Raw genomic sequence first — 13,789 nt, 5'->3', positions numbered from 1 at the left:
TGGGGTGAGGTGATGGTTATTTCAGGTAACCTACCAGCATCATCAAGGCTGCCTGTCAGTTGGTACCTTTGTTTCCTGCCCACTTCAGACACAGTGGGGTGGGGATGGGGGATGGGAATAGGAGCTTGTGATGGGAAATATTCCCGCCCACCTCCCCCCACCCCATGACTCATAGATTCTCATTGTTTTTACATCTCACAAGACCCCTTCCCCCAGGAGACAACTTTCATCTGTTCTTTTGTTTACTCTGTTGGGGGGGACAATGTCCTTCCCTGACCTGCCCCCCCAAACCAGTTCCATCAATCCCAGGGGCTGTAGACTTCCTTGCCAAGGACTGGAGTGGGGGTGAGTGCGTGTGTGTGTTGGGGAGGGGGGGTAGATGTGGCCGGAAAACCAGTCTCAGAATAGCCCTGCTCTCTTCTCTCCCTATCTTAAAACAAAACCAGTGGTTGTGGGTAGGGGAATACTGAGTAATGATCTGTTCCTGCTAATGGGGCTCCCTTATGAGAATCTGGATTGCGGTACTCTCAGATCCCCAGGAGCTGGAGGGAGTGATGTGAATGAAGGTGCAGACAGTGAGTGGGGTGGGAGGGGGCTTAGTTTCATCCTATATAGGTTTTCATTACCACACCTCGAGTGCTGCAGGAGTGTCTGACCAGTTTTCTAATCTCCTCTCTCCCTTCTAATCTATCCTTCTTACCAATAGCACAAGAATCAGATTCCTTAGGATCATGTCCATGTCATTCTCTTCAAAAACCTTTAGTAGCTCCCCATTGTCAACCAAGTAAAGTTCCGATTCCTTTACCTGGCATTCAAGGTTCTCTGTAAGTAGGCGCCACTCTCCCTTTCCAGCTTTATCCCACATTAATAATATTAGCTAGCATTAATATATCACTTTAAGATTTACAAGGCACTTTTGATCTTCACAACAACCCTGGGTGCCATTTTTATCTGATATCATAGATGAGGAAATAGAGGCAGAGGTTAAATGACTTACCCAAGGTCACATAGCTAATGAGTGTTAGAGGCTGGATTTAAATTCAGGTCTTTCTGACTCTAGGTCTGTCAATCTGTCCATTCCTCCACCACACTATCCCTAACTATCTTTATACACCCCAGCCCACCCTGCCCTCCACACTCCCACCAAACTGAACCACTCTCTGTCCCCCACACATGCCCTGTAGGAAAGGGGATCTGGTTGAAGGGATTCCTTCTTGGAGAAAGGATATGGGCTACGTGACCTCTAAGGTCCTATTTAATACTGAGAGTCGATGATGATGTGGAACTGTGAACTGCTGAAGTGAACTTTGAGCTAAATCTTGAAGAAGACAGATCATAGGACTTAGAATTGGAAGGGAAATGAAAAGCTGATCTCGGGTCACTCCCTCCTTTTATAGATAAAAGAGAGACCTGATGGAACTTCCTTATAATCATGGTATTTCTCTTCTTGAGATGAGCTTCAGGTTCATGTCTTTGGCTTTGAGGGTTAAAGGAATGGGGGAGTGGATCAAAGGGTTGAAAAGAGAAGCAGGTGTGTTTTTAATGCCTGTTCCTCAGCCTGCTTCAATGATTGCCAACATAAGGAATCCAAGGCCGGTGGACAAATGTCCTAAGCACTCAACAGCTAGGTGGAGAAGTGAATAGAGGGCTTGGGGTCAGGAAGACTCATTCTCCTAAGTGCAAACCCGGCTTCAGACACTTACTAGCTGTGTGACCATAAGTTGCTTAAAGTTGTTTATCTCAGTTTCCTCATCTGTAAAATGAGCTGGAGAAGGAAATGGCAAGCCATTCCAATATCTTTGCTAAGATAACCCCAAATAGGTTCATAAGGAGTTGCACACAACTGAACCAACAAATAATACTCAACAAAAACTTGAATTGCATGGAATTACATTTCTTGACAACAGACAACTGGGAAGAGGAGGTGGGGGGAATTTAGGACAAATGGAAGGAAGTCCTATTGACACAGCTGGGAAGATATAGAACCCACTACACCTCCAAAGGTTGTGTAGAATGAAAATAAACAGGGGATAGAATCACAGAACTTCAGAGCTAGGAGGGACCTTAGAACATACTGTTCAAACAAAGCATTGAGTATCAGAGCTGGAGGGGGTGTTAGAATATAGAATGCAACATAAAGAGCAGGAATGGTCTTTAAGGACGACTTAGAAGGGCAGCTAGGTGGTACAGTGGATAGCGCACCAGCCTTGGAGTCAGGAGGACCAGAATTCAAGTCCAGCCTCAGATACTAGCTGCGTGACCCTGGGCAAATCACTTAATTCTGATTGCCTGAAAAAAGAAAAAGGACTACTTAAAGATAACCTTATTTTACAACTTTGTTTCTTAGAATCTATAGCTTCCTTCAAAGCTCAGCTTAAGCTACACCTCTTACATTAGGTCTTTCCTTATTCCCCTTCCCTCCCAATGCAGGGCCTTTCCCGATCTCTGAAATTACTTCTCTTGTACTTGGTATTTATTTTGCATTCAACTCTATGTGTACATGCTGTTTCTGGGCTAGGATGTAAGCACCATGAGGGCTGGGACTGTTTAATTTTTATTTTTCTATCTCTAGTATGTAGCCAATGCCTGGTATGTAGTAGGTGCTTAATAATGCTTTTTGATTGATGGGAAAACTGAGACCAGGAGATAGAAAGTGATTTGCCCTATGTCACACAGGAAGTTAAAGGGCTGGAACCCAAGTCTCTTGATTTCCAGAATGTAATCAGGAGATAAAGAATAAAATCCTTTAAAAAAAAATCTGAAGAGCCAACCCCTGTGATTAATGCAATAAAATGTCTCCACAGTCTGGTAGATTATTGGCCTACCCGGATCAGCAGCAATCCACTTTGGAATGGGATTTGGCATCAGGTTACTGATGAGATTAAGAGGCTTCCCTTGATGTCACCAGGAAGCAGCTGATTTGAAATATGGTCAATGGAAAGTAAGCTGTAACCTTAGGAGGAATAACAGGTTATGAAAGTGAGGTATGTTGAAATGAGAAAGGGGGATGGTATACTGATGGCAGCAAGCAGAAAGACAATGGTCTTTGGGGAGTCATGGCCGCCTGGTTCACTTCCAAGCCATCCCTCTACCACCGTCCCTCAGCAATCCTTTTACTTTGAGGTTCACTCAATTTTCACCTGCCACTCAATCAAGATCCTGCTGGCTTTTGGCTAACAACTTCCAGGGCACTTTCCCCTTCTTTCCTCAATAAGTTCAGTGCTTGGCTCACAATCTTTCTCTCCTCCTCCAATACTAAGGGACTTCAACATACATACTGACACTCCCTCAAACACCCTAAGCTGACAGTTTCTCAATTTGTTTATTTCCCACGACCTATTTCTTCACTCCACTTTAGCTACAGAGAGAGTTATACCCTTACTCTTGCCATTTCCCACAAATGCACCACTTCCACTTCCATGAACTCCAAAATTTTTTGATCTGATTGCAGTTTATTGTCATTCCACTTGTCCTTTGCCTTGCAACCCCAAACCTTGTGCTTTGTCCTCACTGTGATCTCCTAGTCAACACCCCCACATTGGCTACACTCCTCTCTTCCCCATCTTGACTCTCGGTAAACCAATACGATTGTACCCTGTCATCTTCTTTCAAAGTTCTTTGCCCCCTTATGCCAAGGAAGATCTTGCCCTGCCAAGCTTCCATCCTGGGTTGTTCCCACTATCCACTGCCTTTGCTCCTACTCACATGATGCTGAACAAAGATGGACAAAATCAGGCAACTATGCTGTCTAGGTCCGTTACAAATTTATTTACAGAATCTCCACTGTGCCCTCACTTCAGCAAAACAATTCTTTTATACCTCCCTGATTGACTCACTAGCCCACTCAATACACAGGTGGTTTCATCCTTTCTTAAACTTCCCACCCTCTCAGCTTGCCTCATCATTGTCCTTCAGTTGGTCAGTTGTGTACGACTCTTCTTGATCTCATAGCACTCCAGGACCTTCTATCCTCCACCATTTCCCAAAGTTTGTTCACGTTCATTGTCTCCATGACCCTATCCGTTTCATCCTCTGCCTTCTCCTTCTCCTTTTGTTTTCAATCTTTCCCAGTATCAGGCTCTTTTCCAACAAGTCCTGTCTTCTCATTATGTAGCTAACGTATTTAAGCTTCATCTTCACTATTTGTCCTTTTTCAGTCCCCCTTAATTGTAGTCCCTTCCCTCTGCTGATCATCTCCTATTTATCCTGTCTATATCTTATTTGTGCATGTTTTTTTTTAATGTTGTTTCCCCCATTAGACCAGGGACCCCTTGAGAACAGAGATTGTATTTCACCTTTCTTTATATCCCCAGCTTTTAATGCTATATGGCATATAGTAAGATCTTAATAAATGCTAGTTAACTGACTGACTAGCCAGTCTTTTGGTTTCCTCTCACGGGTTTTTCAGTGTCGCTACCTCTCTTCCAGACCTAGATTTCCCCGAAAAGTGGCTCTGCTGTTCGAGGGAATACTCAATAACCCCTAAGACAATCAGCAAACCGCTCTTTTTTTGGCTACTTAATAGTTTTGAATTTCTTTTTCAAACTACAGATCATTATGTGGAAACGTACATAGTGTTAAAATGGCAAAAGGAAAAGTTACAGAAGCCTTAAAATTTAACTACTCCTCATCTTCCAAGCAGATGTAAAGAGAACTGAGCCTTCACTTTGTTTAGTTCCCCCTATTGATACTGATCCTCTAGCTCCAGATCTTGTCCCCAGGAGTTAGTCAGCCCAATCTTTGTCTTCCATGGATGCTGATCCTGCTGTGGTTTTTCTTTTGTTGTTCGGTCGCTTCAGTTGTGACTCACTCTTCATGACCCTATTTGGAGTTTTCTTGGCAAAGATATTGGAGTGGTTTGCCATTCCTTCTCCAGCTCATTTTACAGATGAGGATACTGAGGCAAACAGGGTAAAGTGACTTGCCCAGGGTCACACAGCTAGTAAGTGTCTGAGGCCAGATTTGAATTCAGGAAGAAGAGTTTTCCTGACTCTAGGTCTGGCACTCTATCCACTGTACCACCTAGCTGCCCCATGTGGGTTTTCTAGCCAAGATCAAAAGCTCATGGGGTCATATAGCAAAAGCTGAGACCTCAGAGACCCTTTGGTCCAATAGATTGGGCTTATCGAGGCTGTTTGGATGCTTTAGAATCTGTTTCCCAATCCCAGCTCTGGGTGTTTGCTCCCCTGGCTTGGAAAAGGTCTTCTTTCTTTTGAACACAGAAATCTACCTCTTTCTCTGTGAAGCCTTTCCCTTATGCCTCCCAACTTATACTTCCCTCTTTCCTAAACTACTTTGTGTATGTGGGTATACACATATATGTATTATATATAACACAGAAATGTATATATACATTTATATGTGCATATGTGCATACACAAATATGTGCGTATACACACATATACATACACACATTGTATATACTTATGTACTTGTTTCTCCTGTTAAAATGTAATCTCTCTGAGAGTAGGGAATGTTTTTTCCTTTGCATTTCTATCCTTGACACATAATAGGTACTAAATGAAAGACTGCTAATTGATTAATTCTTATCTGACCCAACATCTACTGTGATGGAGAGAATATTAGACCCAGATGGAATTAGGAAGACCTGAGTTTGAATAACATCTCAGACACTTATTAGTTGCGTAACCTTCAACTAGTAACTCTGCCTTAGTTTCCTCCTCTGTAAAATGAGAGGGTTTGATTGGATGACCTCAGAGGTCCTTTCTATCTTTGAATCTAAGTTTTGATGAACCCTGGAGGCCAGGCAGGGATTAGTGATAGGGATAGCAAAAGGGAAAGACTCTTACTCCAACAGTTCTGAGATTCATTAGAAGCACAATGAAAATTTTAGGCAGAAGTAAGTCTGGGGAACAGCTGGGCCCCTTCCTCCCTGGAATCTTTCCTTTATAATCCTACTCTTTTCTTAGTTCCTTGAGTGGGAACCCTGTTTAGACTCCAAAGGCTCTGCCTATAGATTACATTCTACAGGCGCACCGTAGCTACCTCCCTCACCTGGTCTGGAGGCCTACCAGAACTCCCTGCCCCCGCCAATCCCTCTTCCCCATCCAAAGTCCTTGTAACGAAATGGCTGGCAGAGCAAATCGGACATGGATATTAATATGTGATTGCTTCTTTTGTGAGTTTGCTACACCCACACACCCACACATAACATAGGACTCCCAAGCTGGGCTTTGGATGGACACCCCTGGGAGAAGGTGAGGGGGTGGGGCATAGCAAATGACTCACCTGATTTGTGACCAGCTCAGTGGAGTCAGCAGCTTGAGCCTACTAGACAGGTTTAAATGTATAATTAGAACCAACTTGAATCAGTCTTTCCCAGTCTTCCAAAAAGCTTTCCCTAATTAGCACCCCAACTCTTTTTCTTCATTTGACATATTCATCACTTCACACTTTTTGAGCTCCTTCTACTACCTTCATTCCTTCTTCCTTCCCTTCCCTTTCCCGTCTCTCCCTGCCTCCCTCTAGCTCTATTATCTCTCTGACTGTCTCTGTCTCTCTGACTTTCTCCGGTTCCTCCATTTTCCCCCAGTCCCTGTGCACTTCCACAGAAGTTCCTTGAGGGTAGAAACCAAACCCGTTAAGCAGATGGTGAGCTCCCCAAGCGTGAGAGCTGTGCCTTTTCCTTCCTCTGCTCTGCAGATAGCCGGTGTCCAGGACAGTGTATGAATGGCCTGACTAGCCAACCTTATTTTGTGGGAAAGGGAAAGAAACTGCCTGTTTGCTTTCCTTTTAAAATTCTTTCCATTTATATTATGGTATTGATTGTTGAGAAAGCTGGACTAGATAACTTCTTTTTGTCATTGCTGTTAAATCACGTCCAACCCTTCATGACCCCATTTGGGGTTTTCTTGGCAAAGATCCTGGAGTGGTTTGCCATTTCCTTCTCCAGTTCATTTTACAGATGAGGAAACTGAGGCAGACAGGGTTAAGTGACTTGCCCAGGGTCATACAGCTAGTACATGTCTGAGGCCATATTTGAACTCATGAAGATGAGTCTTCCTGACTCTAAGCCTGGTGCTCCATCCATTGTACCACCTAGCTGCCTACTTGGTTCTCCTTCAAGTCATCCAAATCTTCCTTTGTTTCTCTGAATTCTCATGTTCATAATTTCTCAAGGTGACAGACTTTTATTACATTCCCAAACTCCTATGTTGGGCCATAGTTCTCAGTGTCTGGTTCTTTGCTCTGAGTGTTGGTAGAAACATTTTGGTTTATATGGAGCTTTTCCATGTTTGATCTCCTTGGGGTATATGCCAAGCAGAGAGACCATGGGTTCAAAGAGTATGAATTCACTGGGTGGGGAATTGTTGTTGAGTCATTTTTCATTCATGTCCAAACTCATGACCACATTTGGGTTTTCTTGGCGAAGACACTAGAGTGGTTTGCCATTTCCTTCTCCAGCTGAATAGGAAACTGAGGCAAACAGGGTAAAGTGACTTGGCCAGGGTCACATAGCTACTAAGTGTCTGAGGCCAGATTTGAACTCGGGAAGATGAGTCTTCCCGACTCCTGGCCCAGCGCTCTATCCATTGCTGCCACTGGGCAGGGAGAGGGGAGGGTTAATATCTAGAAATGACTTTGATGTAAAACAAATTGCATTAACAAAATTTATTGTTAGGGAGAAAAAAGAAGAGAGAGTGACAGAGACAGAGAGAGAAAAGAGAAGAGAAGAAGCAAGAAAGGAAAAAGAGTAGAGAGAGAGCAAGAGAGAAGGGAGAAAGGAAGAGAGAAGAAAGGAAAGAGAGAGCAAGAGAGAAACTAGAAAGGAAGAGAGAGGAGAAAAGAGAAGAGAGAAAGGAAATAGAGCAGAGAGAAAGAGAGAGCAGGAGAGAAAGGAGAAAGGAAGAGAGAGAGAGAGGAGAAAAGAGAAGAGAGAAAGGAAAGAGAGCAGAAAGGGACAGCAGGAGAGAAGGGAGAAAGGGAGAGAGAGAGAGAGAGAGAGAGAGGGAGGAGTGTGGGTGAGAAGTAATTGCTGTCAGGATGAAGAGAGGTGGAGAGAACCCAGGTGTGCTCTTCTGTCTCTTGAGGCAAGGACCACAACCTGTTCCCACTCTTACTCAAGAACTCAGCACCACCCAGGCAGCAGTAAGTGTCCTCCATTTAAACTGGAACAAAAACGAGTGGGCGTCATTCTTTAGCTCTTTGGGGGCAGAGCTTGTTTTCTTGTCTTCTGCCTAGTATAGTCTCTGGCACACAGTAGAAACTTTTCCTATATGTGTCACTGAATTTAATCCCAGTGGAGGCAGAGAGTCCTTGTTCTGTTCCCATCTCTGCCCAGAGATCATGGGCGATCATGGGCAGGTCATAACTTCCCACGCTTTAGTTTCCTCATCTGCAATATAGGGGTGACTCACCCCTGAATTAATGCTATATAATCCTAGCTGGTCCCTGGGTATCTAGCCGCTTCTTCCTCTAATCCATCTTGTGTGTTACCCCGTGAATCTTGCCAAAACACCACTTTGATCTTTGCTGTCTTGCTGAAGAACTAATAAGGGCTCCCTTGGCCAATGGGATCGATTCCCAATTCCCCTATTTGGGATTCCAAGATGCTTCATTATCTGGTTCCACCTTCCTATCCAACTTTATCCTCCACTAGTTCTCTGACCTTCACTCTGCCCAATCCCATTTTCCTCTGAACATGTTTTTCAACTTAGCTTATCTCTTCCAGAAAGCTGGAAGCCTTCTTCCTGGATTCTCCAGATACTGATGCTGATGGAAAGCCCCTTGAAGGCAAGGACTTTTCATTGTTGTTGTTTTTTGGCATCCCAAGCACCTCACACATAGTAGGTACTCATTAAATGGTTGTTGACAGATCAATCCTATCCTATTCCTATTGTACAGGTTATTTATTTATTTTTTACCCAGCTCAAGCAAGTAGCCTTCCCTGGTTTCCCCAACCCAAAAGTGATTTTGTACCTCCTCATGTAACTCATGCATGTGTGCCCCTCCTGCTTAAACCCAGGTCTTGTGAAGGGTACACAGTGCCCTTGTGAGGGGCACAATTTTGTTACATTTTGTCATGCCACACCTTTCCATTCTTCAACACCCCCATATTCCATACCCTCACTTTGTCTACTCTTGGTGCTCTGAAGAGGTCTCCCAGTTTTCTAGAATTCTCAGCTCCCTCCAAAGATCACCTCATCCCTGGCTACAGGTTCACATTCCTTCATCTCCAAATCTTCCCACCCGACCCCCTATTTGGCAAACACCAGGCTTAACTGTCCACCTCATTCTTTTATTGCAAAAAATGTTAAAATAAATTACACTTGACGTTGACTCTGCCAATATTTACATACAGTGTGTACGATTCCAGGACAGTCAGTGATAGGCAAGGTGGGATCATAGAATGAAGAAAATGTCATGAATATCAATCATATGAAAAGATGAGGACACTCCTTCCCATCCCCCTCAAACACTTGGAGATGAGGGTGGGTGTGGGGGTGGCATTTGAGGCTCCACAGGGAGCTTCTGGTTCATTCAACCCCCATGATGGTTCACATTTCTATGGTGCTTTCAGGCTTACAAAAATCACATTCCTCACAACAACCCTGTGAGATAGGCAGTGCTACTATTAGTAACCCCCTTTTACAGATCAGTTTGAGCTGCCGAGTCCAAGAGACTTGCCCAGGATCACACAGAGGAGTTAATTATTGAGGGCAGGGATTTGAACCCAAGTCTTTAGATTCTCAAGTCCACTTTTCCACTACAAGGCACTGCCTCCCACCACAGATGGACCCTGGGGGAACACTCTCAGAGTATTCAATCAAAGTCCCTCTGGGTCTTAGCATCTGTTGGTGACCTGTGGGAAAATGGATCGACCACAGTTTCAAATTGAGTTAACTAAAAGTTAGCCCTGGAAGATAACCAGGAGGAGGAAGATAAAATCAAGGTGGCCAAGATGGCTCTATAAAATACCACTCGATCTCCTAATATGGGATACTGGCTGAGGCCCTGAGCCATGGGAAAAGGAGGGATTCGGGAGAGGTCCCTCACTGCTTTCCATCCAAGGTAGCTTGACTCATTGATTTGTCAGATGGGTTCTCAGGGCAACCAGAACCTTCCCCTTAACTTCTGGATTTGGATTTAAGATGCCATCAGTAGCCAAACACAAATTCCAGATATATATAAATTTTAAAATCTACAAAAAATTTCTTTGAAAAATAATAAAAAATAAAAACTATCCACAGAGAGCAGAACAGGTCTGCCCCAGGGAGACATTGCACAGATAGTGTCCAGCCCTGTTCTCCCCGCCCCCTCTAATCCCAAAACAAAAGGGGGAACAGTTTCCTTTACAAATTTTATGTTCTCAACAGGTTTCCCCATTCTCCTTAAAAAACAAAACAAAACAAAACAAAACAAAAACAATTAAAAACAGCAGCTGGGGATTCCAGAGGTAAGTTGTAGGAGGCACACCGGTCCCAGGCCTATTAATATATACTTCACTGCTTCCCAAATTGGAGCCAAGATCAAGGTCAACTGTTGATTGGGAGATGTGGGAGGCAGAAGGGAGGCCACGAGGCCTGAGCAACACTCCCTTCTCTTTAATCAACCCGTTTCTCCATCAAATGCAGGTAAGGCATGTAAGGGGGACGGGTGGGTCATCAAAGTCTTTTCTTTAGGGAAATGCCTGAAGGAAGCCACACTCAATAAGTTAGAGACTTCAGGGACCCACTATTAGGGAGAAGATGGGAAAATGTGTGATAACATTCTGTTGAGGGCAGTTAAGTTCCAGGGGGGACATGGAGTGTATGTTGTCATCTAGAGACTTTATATTAAGCCAAGGAAATAGGTGAGGTGGAATCTCCATGCCCCCAACCCCAAGAGATTTGGCCTGTCTAGCCCATCTGGCTCCTGGCCCCACAACTAAATATTCACTAGCTTATTTCCCTGGGGTAGCAGAGGGGAGGGAGGGGAAGGACATGGGGGTACACAGAGCTAAAGATATGACCCAAGGTTCTCCTCCTCCATCAGAAACCTCAAGCTAGACTGCAGCAGATCTCCCCAGTTGGAAGTGCTACTGGAAACAGGTCTCAGTCCCCCCACCCACTGAAGCACACGCTCAAGTCCTTGGGGGTGGGACATAATCCCCCCTTTGCTACTCAGCCCATGAGGAGGGCCTGAGTGCCAGAGATGGAGGGGGCAAGATGCATACCTGTGTCTCTCCTGATCACTGCTTCCTGGAATTGGGGGAGGGGTATGGTGGTGGTGGTGGTAGAGAAGAGGACAGGGAAAGGGAGCTAAGATAACTGGACAAAGGCAAAGACATAAGGAAAATACTTGGGATCATGGGCCTCGAAGGGCCAAACTTAATGCTCTTATACAGGTGATAAAAATGAGGCTGGAAGGGACATGATTTGCCCAGTGTCACCTAGGTACCTCAATGGCAAAAGGTGGCTTCAGATTCAGCCTACATCCCACTACTCCACACTGCCCTTTATCTTGCTTTACCTCATTCTCCAGAACACGACAAACAGTGGTGACCCTAGATCTAATTAGCCCACTCCCACTGTCAGTAAATTCACAAAGGGTCACTCTGGGGAAGGCTTGGTTTGGCCTGTCTTCATTAAATATGGGCAACAGGGGTTGTGGGGCCCATGGGATAGATCTGGTTACCACTGGGAGTGTTTCAGTTTGGGTTCCGTATTAGACAGTTGGCCTTCATCTTCTCCAAACCCCTAACAGCCCTTTTCTATTCTATTTCTTAGAATAGGGGCTTTTTAACCTGGGGTCCATGAACTTTTAAAAAATATACATATTTGATTTCTATTTCAATATTATAATTGGCTTCCATGGTAATCCTACATATTTTATTTTATGCATTTAAAAAGATTATTTTGAGAAGGGGTCTGTAAGTTTCACCAGACTGCCCAAGGGATCCATGATGCACAAAAAAAGTTAAGAACCCCTGCATTAGTGTATTGGGGTGGGGGTGGTGAAGAGGGGCTTGGGAAGAAGCAGCTTGGAACAAATATAGGGTCTGTTTCCCTAGCATCCTTGTATACCTCACCCCCACACTTACTTACACATTACCTTGTCCCATTAATTGTCTCATCTGTGTTCATTTGGAATCCCCAAATTGACCTTAAGTCATCTTGAGGACAAGGACAGACTGTCTCCAGTGCACTGCCTTTTAGACTTGGGTCCTGTTGCTGGGCAACATATTAAAATTTCAGTCAATACCTGCTGAATCGAGCCTTCTCTGCGTGGATCCTCCCAGGACACACAGCCTGTCAACACCTCAAAACTTTATGCTTTTTTATAGGTCTGACCATTCATAGACCTTGTCTGGCCCCAGCATCGTCTATACTCCATCAAAATTACAAATGTAGTAAAAAACAAAACAAAAACCAAAACCATCTTTCAGGAACCGAATCTCTCCCAACCTCAGGATCACATCTGTTCAGCCATGTCACCAAGGAAGCATGTGGAAACAGTCAGTCCTGAAGTGGGCAGGCAGTGAGGGCAGTACGCGTGCTTAGTGGCATATGGCCAGAGGGGATGGGAGGTCAAAGGGTCCCCCTTTTCTTTCCCAGTTCAAGGGTCCAGTAATCTCAGCCATCACAGATTACCCCTGAAGGGGAGGTGAGGGGAAGGAAGAGGCCGCAGGATTTGTGGGATAGGGCAAGGGGCAGAGAGGGGGGCCTCACGTGCCTCTGGGACTGTTGACTTTATTATATTCGTTCATCAACTGTTCATAAGGCACAGACAGTTCAGATTCTGTGCTGGTAAAAGTGGAGTCATCGGAGGATGGGAACTCCCCCAGGTTCAGTGGCATCTCTGCCTCAGCCTCCTCCACCTCTCCCTGTTCCTCCTCTTCCTCCCCAGCTAAGTTGTCATCCAGAGAGGATTTAGAAGTGTCCTCATCTGAGAGGCCTCCTTCCTCATTCACAAAGGTGATGTTGGCATTCTCAAAGATCAGCGGACGGCAGTCCCGGGCATCCCAGGCTTCGCCCTCCTCCTCACTGATCCGGTCCAGCTGGTTGACAAACACCGTCGAGGTGGTGTTGGTGTTGTCACTGGGGGGTCCTTCCCCAGCCTCCCCACCCTGAGACCTCGACATATGGCTTTTCAGCCTCAGCGTCTGGGATACCTCCTCGTAGCTGGGCACACGGGTTTTGGTATAGATTGCCGTTGGAGCCACAGGAGCAGCCGGGAGGGCAGGCCTTCTGCTCTCAGCTCCCACGGCTCTCTCTCCACCTCCCCCACTTGTCTTCAGACCCTTCTTCCCAATCTGTTTGATGAGGTCATTGTAGGTCTCCTCCTTCTTGGACAAGAAGCTAAAAATATTGACATCCTTGACGCCTCCACTGGATGCCATCTGCAGGCCTTTCTTGGAGTGGGGGGAGCTTTCAAAGGATTCCTTCCTCCTCCGCCGACGTTTCTTGATGGCTTTGTGGACTTCTACAAACATGCTCACCTTCCAATTCACAAACAGGGACAGCCAGGCTAGCCCTAGGTAGATCCATAGCTCTACAAAGTATCGGTAGAGGGGATGGTAGTTGGCATCAGGATTGACTCCTGGGAGAAGAGACAGAGAGAAACAAAGGTCAGAGAAAAAAATCAGCCTTATCACTGCATTATAACTTAGTGCTGGAAGGGCCCTTGGAGACCAGTAAGCCCAACCTCCTCCCTTTTACAGATGAGGAAACCGAAGCAGAGTTTAAGTGACTTGCCTAGGGTGACAAAGCTAGTAGAGGTCTAAGGCAGGATATGAACTCAGGTCTTCTTGATACCAAGTTTAGTGCTCCATTCTTTGTACCATCTG

The 13,789-nt window shown here is 45.1% G+C and overlaps 1 protein-coding gene across 1 annotated transcript in view; it reads right to left on the bottom strand.

Annotated features, from left to right (window-relative positions):
• Positions 1-9,238: 9,238 nt before the first annotated feature.
• KCNK5 (potassium two pore domain channel subfamily K member 5) overlaps positions 9,239-13,789 on the bottom strand; it is a 61,256-nt gene continuing 56,705 nt past the window's right edge. Inside the window, exon 5 of the mRNA XM_020999494.2 lies at positions 9,239-13,542. Coding sequence (XP_020855153.1) covers positions 12,668-13,542 — 875 coding nt within the window. The 3' untranslated portion in view covers positions 9,239-12,667. The remainder of the gene's footprint in view (positions 13,543-13,789) is intronic.

The sequence above is a fragment of the Phascolarctos cinereus genome, unplaced genomic scaffold, assembly GCF_003287225.1.
Source record: "Phascolarctos cinereus isolate Bilbo 61053 unplaced genomic scaffold, phaCin_HiC Scaffold_5;HRSCAF=322, whole genome shotgun sequence".
Taxonomy (NCBI): Eukaryota; Metazoa; Chordata; class Mammalia; order Diprotodontia; family Phascolarctidae; genus Phascolarctos; species Phascolarctos cinereus.
This window is presented reverse-complemented; position numbering and strand designations above follow the sequence as displayed.